The sequence below is a fragment of the Triticum dicoccoides genome, chromosome 3B (assembly GCF_002162155.2).
Source record: "Triticum dicoccoides isolate Atlit2015 ecotype Zavitan chromosome 3B, WEW_v2.0, whole genome shotgun sequence".
Taxonomy (NCBI): Eukaryota; Viridiplantae; Streptophyta; class Magnoliopsida; order Poales; family Poaceae; genus Triticum; species Triticum dicoccoides.
Window position 1 is genome coordinate 302,125,472 of NC_041385.1, and position 6,790 is coordinate 302,132,261.

Genomic DNA, 6,790 nt, shown 5'->3' on the forward strand with positions numbered 1-6,790 from the left:
GCCAAGGACCATCCACCCACTCCACAACCCCACAGTTCACACCTACATCCTACAGAAGCAATTATTTATAATTAAGCACAAATCACTTAGTAACAAACTTAGTACAGATAACCAAAGTTCACACCTACATCAATATGCTCTCTGAATTAGCATCAGACATAAATTCAGTTAACAGCTATATTTAGCATCTGACATAAACTTCGAATCAAACCTAAAGCAACTTGGAATCTCCAACTTGGATGAACTAACCCTAACCCTAACTCTGTTCCACCATTATGCACTTACAAAGAGCTGAGGATCCATTGAAACCATGTTGATGTCCTCGTCCGAGCTCTCCTCGTCATTCCAGGATGGCATCCTCAACTTCTACCGGCAGCAATGGCCGCGGCGGCGACGGCGACAGCCTGACCTAGCTCAGAGCACCAGGGAGAGGGGAGAGGATGAGGACGAGTGAGAGCGAGCGAGAAGGAAGAGAATGAGCGAGTGGCTGAGCTCGCTCGCTCTCACTTATTGACCCGACCGACAGCGGCCGTTCCGACAGGGGACGGGCCGTTAACGGCCGTCCGCGCGCGCCGGGCGTCAGTTAGCCCGCGTGGCAACTGTTGGCGGGCCCAACCAGTCAGAATAGGGGTTAGCGCGGGCAAAGCGAGCGATTACGCGAGTTGGTAGTTTTTTGCCACGGCTTAGGAAAAATTTGGTAGTTTTTCGCACAAAAACGTAGAGTGATAGTTTTCTGTCACGTTTTCGGCAAATGTGATAGTTTTTGGTTAAATACTCGATCTTATGGGATCGAGGGGCAGTAGACTGAAGCTTGCCCATTTTATCGTTTCAAACTTGCCTCACCAGCACCAACAACGTCACAACTCAGAACGTCTCTCTCGACGAAAACTATTTGAGAACCACCTTCAAACTCCTCCTGCAATCCACCCCCAAAATCCCCTCCCCTCCCCTTGCAATCCCAGTAACCCACAACAAATTCGACCCGATTCGTCCCAAACCCTGCCTGCCCCCCACCCCGCGCCAATCCCACCCACATTGCTCGTCTCACCCCCAGATCTGGGCTCCAGTTGCAGAAGCTCCAGATCCCACGCTGCTCTCTCGTAGCCACCCCGCAATTTGCGCGACGCCAAGCTGGCTCCGCAGAAGCGGCCACAGCGCGTCGGCGGGGGCGGTGGCGCGGCCGCCGCCACCGCTGCCACGGCGTCGTCCGCCGCGGCTGACTCGGGGGACGCGGTGATGGCCCGGTGGCTGCAGTCCGCGGGGCTGCAGCACCTCGCGGTGTCCTCCTCCGCTCCTGGGCCCGGGCTGGCGATGGGGATGGCCGGAGACCTCCGCGGCGGCGGTATCCTCCCGAACCTTCTCATGCAGGTTCGTGCGCCTCTTCTGATCGCCTCCAGCTATTCGTCGTTTCCAGTAGGCGTGGTCCTTCCGCACGTTTTGATACCACGCTGTATATGTTCGGGTCGTCACCTGCAATTGCACGATCGCTAGGTTAGCCACGCGGATCTTGTGCGTGTCCATACCAGCGCGCGTGTATTTCGTTCAAGTCACTCCTATTTCTGTGGGTCGGTGAAGAAATGGACGGAAGCCAGTGAGTTTATTCATCGCCCACATTCAGGGATCGATTCAAGTTGAGTGAGAGTTGCCGGTTGTATTGTACAATGACGAATTGCTGGCTTTGAAGCCCACATTGCTGCATGACTGATGTATAAATATTCGAGTCATATGTGGGAAATTTGCTGTTTCTCAGCCTGGCAAGTTGGGGTTGTGCTCCTGAAGGATCAATCTGTCAAAACTATGCTCATGATTATCACGCCTTGTGAAATTACATGGCTGGCACGCCTGTCTCTAGTCCTGTTAGGAAGGCTGGCACAGCCAGACTGGATGGTTAGGTTGATAGTTCTGCTAGTTAGCTGGAAGGTAGTGTCTTACCGCATACTCTTTTGAAACCACTGCCTGCATCACATGAAGTTTAGTTTAGAACTGCACACTGTTAACTGCCTGCATTACATGAAAGTTTAGTTTAGAACTGCACACTATTAACCTGGATGGTGGAACTATGTCTCTTCAGTTTGAAGAAGTAAGCTGGATGGATTGAATGGACACAAAATAGCACCCGCTCTTTTGGGAGATTACTCTATTCGTTTTAAATAGATTCACGATGTGATTTTTTATAATCTTGAGCTGGTGCACACGTAAATCTGTTGTATCTTGGATGCAAATTAGAGGATGCATTGTGTGCCATATGAAATGGTATCCACACGAGAGAACACGGCTCTCCTCCTCTGGCGACCGCGTCGCCCCCCCCGCGGGCGACCGGCCGCGCAACCTCCCTCCTCCCTCCAGGCCTTGCTTCCCTCCTTCCTTCCCGTCGCCGGCGCCCGCGGCCGGCTTGGCCCCGGGGCTGCTGGTGGTGGCGGCCTCCCTGCCCTTCCCCTCCCGGTCGCTCTTCGGCGCGGGCGGAGCTGCATCGGGGTGCACTTAGGCGGCAGCGGTCTGGCGTGGCGGCAGGGTTCCGTGGCGCGACGCAGGTGAGCAGCTGGGCGGCGGTGTGATCTGGCGTCGCCCGCTCGGCCCAGATCCGGGCCCTTCGGGCCCCATTTGGGCCTGGGCGGGCCGGCGACGGGGATGGTCTCCGGCGTGGCTTCCGGGAGGCGGGGGAGACGCGACGAGCGGCTGGGTGCTGGCGGCGCCGATGCCGGCCTGCTGCATCATGGCCGGCGGGGCTTAACGGGCCCGCTTCGGGCCTGGCTGGGCCAGGGGTGGCCCGCTGCCGCGTCCGGACGGCGACCTTGACGGTGCCGGAGGCACGGGCCTCCCGCACGACGGCAGTGGAGGTGGTTCCCTCCCGCTCGGCTTCGGTGTTGCTGCTCCCGTCGTGGTGCGCTTCTCTCCGGTCCTCTTGGCCTCGTGGTGGTGTTCGTAGTGAGGCGGTGTGGGTGGCGGCGCAACTGCGTTGGTGCATGGTGGTGGGCGACGGTTTGGCGGGTCGGCTCCGTTCGGTTGGGCAGTTGGGTTTGGAGTGCGGGAGAAATCCCTGCCGGCTTCGGTCCTGATGCGATGACACCTGCGGGTGCCACCATTCCTTCCTGGAGGGTGTCGGTGGTATCCATCCCCCACCTCCCTCCGTGTGCCGGGGGAAACCCTAGGACTCGTCTGGGCAGCAGCGTCGCCGGCGTCGCATCCCTTCTTGGAGGTGCTGCTTGGTACGCGGCGGTTCGGAGCCTCGGCTTGTGGTGGTTTGTATCCGGTGGGCGCCGCGGTAGCGGGTCATCCGCGCTTTGCCGAGCTGCCGTGGTTGGCATTTGTCTCTTTTTCTTTTAGCTTGTTGTGCTGCTCGCCACAGGGATCTTTGTACTCGGTGTTGGTTGCTTTGGAATACAAAGAGGGGGGAAACCCTTTTTCGGTAATGGTATTCACATCAGTTTGCTTTGAATGCCAAGTATATAAAGCTGAAACCTCAGCAATTTGATCTGTTATGATGCAAACAATTAAATATTACTTAGTGAGAAAATCAGAAAAATATTGTGTCTGCTGTTTTTTGTTGTTGCATTAAATGCCCTTTTGAACTGTCAAATTTCTCGTCTTGAATTTCAAGGAACACCTACTGTATTACATGGGCATGTATGTGGCATTGTCGATATGATTATATCAACTTTTGATTATGGCATCTATTGCAAAGGTCTGACCTTACTCCTGTGCTTAGGTGACCCATGTACAGTATATGCGTGAGGTCCTCATGTTGAGGCCTTGTTTGTTATTTGTGGTTCGGTTCATATTTTGCACTTAGGGCACTTTGTCTAATATTGCTAATCTGTTAAAGCCTTGTAGGACTTCTGACCTGTTCAACGATAAGCGCTTTATCAATACATGCATGCTGCTGCCAAGTGATTATATACAGTTTTACAACAGTTGCTATTTATTTGGTAGGGGTATGGGCCCCAATCGATCGAAGAAAAACAGAAGCTTTACATGCTATTAAGGAGCCTGAATTTTAATGGTGAATCAGCTGCACCTATATCTGAGCCATACACACCGACAACCCAGAGCTTCAGTGGTGGCCCCCCCACAGATGGATTCTACTCACCCGAACTTAGAGGTGAATTCGGAGCTGGCCTTTTGGATCTTCATGCAATGGATGACAGCGAGCTTCTTTCTGAGGTATTACTCTAGTTAGTAGTATAAGCAAAATAACTTTCTATGCCCACATGTTATATTGGCATGTGCTCATTGTGCATGCCTGCTCCTTTTAGAAACTAGGGTGATGTTGCATGTGGCAAAGGGATTCAAACACATGTGATGTCCAAATCTTGATTTCTGCTCTTCAAAATAACTTCTTCGTGGTCTAATCCAGCTATGGTCTCTTTGTTGTCAGAATGTAGCATCAGAACCATTTGAAGCTTCACCCTTTGTGCCAAAGGAAACTGATGACGATGAGGACGATATAATATCAGGAAGCCAGCAAGGTCTATCAGAAAATTATGGTGGTGCAATCACAAGCGAAAAAGAGAGCAATACTAAAGAAAGTAATGTAGCAAAGATTAAAGTTGTGGTGCGTTGATCACTTCCAAGTACTTCTACTATGTCTACAGTTATGCATTGAAGTCACAATTCAGTCTTTTCTTTGTTTCTTATTGTTAGTGAAAATATTATTCAGTTAATACTAGTAACAATGTTAGGTAAGGAAGAGGCCTCTGAACAGAAAGGAAATATCTCGAAAGGAGGATGACGTAATAGATGTACATAATTCTCAATTCTTGACTGTTCATGAACCTAAATTAAAGGTACCATCTTTCATCCATTCATTGGTATTCTTCATTATGTCTGCAATAGTTCAATAGGTAAAATTATTTAGTTCTTGTGTTTCATCTTTCTATGGGACTTGTAGATGTCTTGTGATGCAGTAGAGGCAAATGTAGTAAGAGAGACAATCCATTTACTCCTTCCATGTTTTCCATCATGCCTATTGTAGTCTTGTTTGCAGTATGACATTTATTGCAATACATAAACACTATATATTATTTTAACGCCAATATGATTTAGGCCATGAATTATGATGTGCATCAACAAGTACGTTTACAGCCTATAGATAATCCGACCTATCTTTTTCATGAAACATTTATACGAAGAGTTTAAATCATTTAATGCAAAAGAATCTTTCTTCTGGGCATTTGAATTCCTTTATGTGCTTAGCGTCTATCTACATCCTGCAATGGTGCACTATCTTTCCTTTCACGGTTTCACCCCGTCAGTAGTATCTTAGACATAAAAGGGCGTACCCAGTGCTGAAAGCTCCCACACAAGGTGGGGTCTGGAATATTCTATGGGTTTATAAAATATTATATCTACGCAACATTGTTGCTATGTACAACTGTATGACTGGCAAAAACTACCTTCTCACCTATGGGGGTTAATTATACTCCCTCTTCCAGAATATAAGGTGTATTAGTTTTTTCAAAAGTCACATGTTTCTATGTTTGACCAAGTTTATAGCAACATATATCAACGTCTACAATGCTACATAAATAAAATATGAAAATATATTTCATGGCATATCTAATGCTTTCTGTATAAACTTAGAGCATGTTTGGCAGGGCTCCACTCCCCACTTTTCAACTCCCAGCTCCATCTAGATGCGGAGCGCGCAGAGCGGCACTTTTGCAACTCCGAAAAAATGGCCTACGCTCCGCTCCGCTCTGGGAGAGCATGGAGCCAACGCGTTCAGTGCCACTCCGCAGCTACTCCAGCCGCTCCAGGAGCTGTGCTGCGGAGCGGAGGCCTGTCGAACAGGCACTTAAACAAAGTTAGAGAAGTTTGACTTTTTGAAAGAAAAAAAATACACCTTATATTTTGGAAAGGAGTATTACATAACAGGATTGCTGGAGATAAACTATTCCATGTGTTTCTGTTTTCTTGGCAGTGTGTCCTCATTTTGCTGACAAAAAGAAGCATGTCCGTATAAGATGCAACACTCAACTGTCATGCATACCTATCAATAATAAAACTGTGAATCACAAGCCGTTTTAGCTTATCATGTGATTTGGGCTAACACGAAGTCTCCACTGGAAGGTGGATTTGACGGCTTATGTGGACAAACATGAATTCTGCTTTGATGCTGTCCTGGATGAGGCTGTAACTAATGACGAGGTACTACTTTCCTAACCATCATAAATGGCTGTCTCCTTTTCTCTTTTTCAACATGTTATTCTTAGCATATAAGTTGCTGGGTTGTTTGAGCAGGTGTACCGGGAGACTGTGGAGCCCATTATACCAATAATTTTCCGAAGGACCAAAGCAACATGCTTTGCATATGGCCAAACAGGTTAGATAATGCTGGTTTCAAGCTAAAACACTTAAGTTGTAATTTATGTAGACGTTCTGGTAAATCATGTCCTCAGTGTGCTTATGATTTGTTATGTTTTGGTATTTGTTACATGGGGCAAGACCTATAGCCGTAGTACCCACACCAATGTACCAAAGGAACCACCATAGGAGGCATGAGTAGCAGGGGAGGCTGTTTCTGTAGCCTCGAGTTGAGTCAGAATCCAATTAGTGAAAAGCTTGCAGAGTCAGTTTAGATAAAGAGAGAAAGTGTTCAGATTGTAATCAGTTTAGTTTTGCCTTGTTGGCCAAGTTAGTTTGCCTATATAAGAAGGGACTTAAACCTGATGAATAAAGGAAGCCAATTCAAAGCACTTTTTTTACCTTAGCAGCCTAGAGTACATAGAAATTTGAGTTCTTCCAATTTTGGTATCAGAAACATGTACAAGAGGTCATCGACAGCAGTGCT

The 6,790-nt window shown here is 48.4% G+C and overlaps 1 protein-coding gene across 1 annotated transcript in view; it reads left to right on the top strand.

Moving 5' to 3' along the window:
• The first annotated feature begins 858 nt into the window (after positions 1–858).
• The window catches only part of LOC119275953 (kinesin-like protein KIN-13A), an 11,972-nt gene continuing 6,040 nt past the window's right edge, over positions 859–6,790 (top strand). Inside the window, exons 1-6 of the mRNA XM_037556888.1 lie at positions 859–1,368; positions 3,931–4,161; positions 4,376–4,552; positions 4,680–4,784; positions 6,070–6,147; positions 6,241–6,322. Of these exons, the coding sequence (XP_037412785.1) occupies positions 1,237–1,368; positions 3,931–4,161; positions 4,376–4,552; positions 4,680–4,784; positions 6,070–6,147; positions 6,241–6,322 (805 nt within the window). The 5' untranslated portion in view covers positions 859–1,236. The remainder of the gene's footprint in view (positions 1,369–3,930; positions 4,162–4,375; positions 4,553–4,679; positions 4,785–6,069; positions 6,148–6,240; positions 6,323–6,790) is intronic.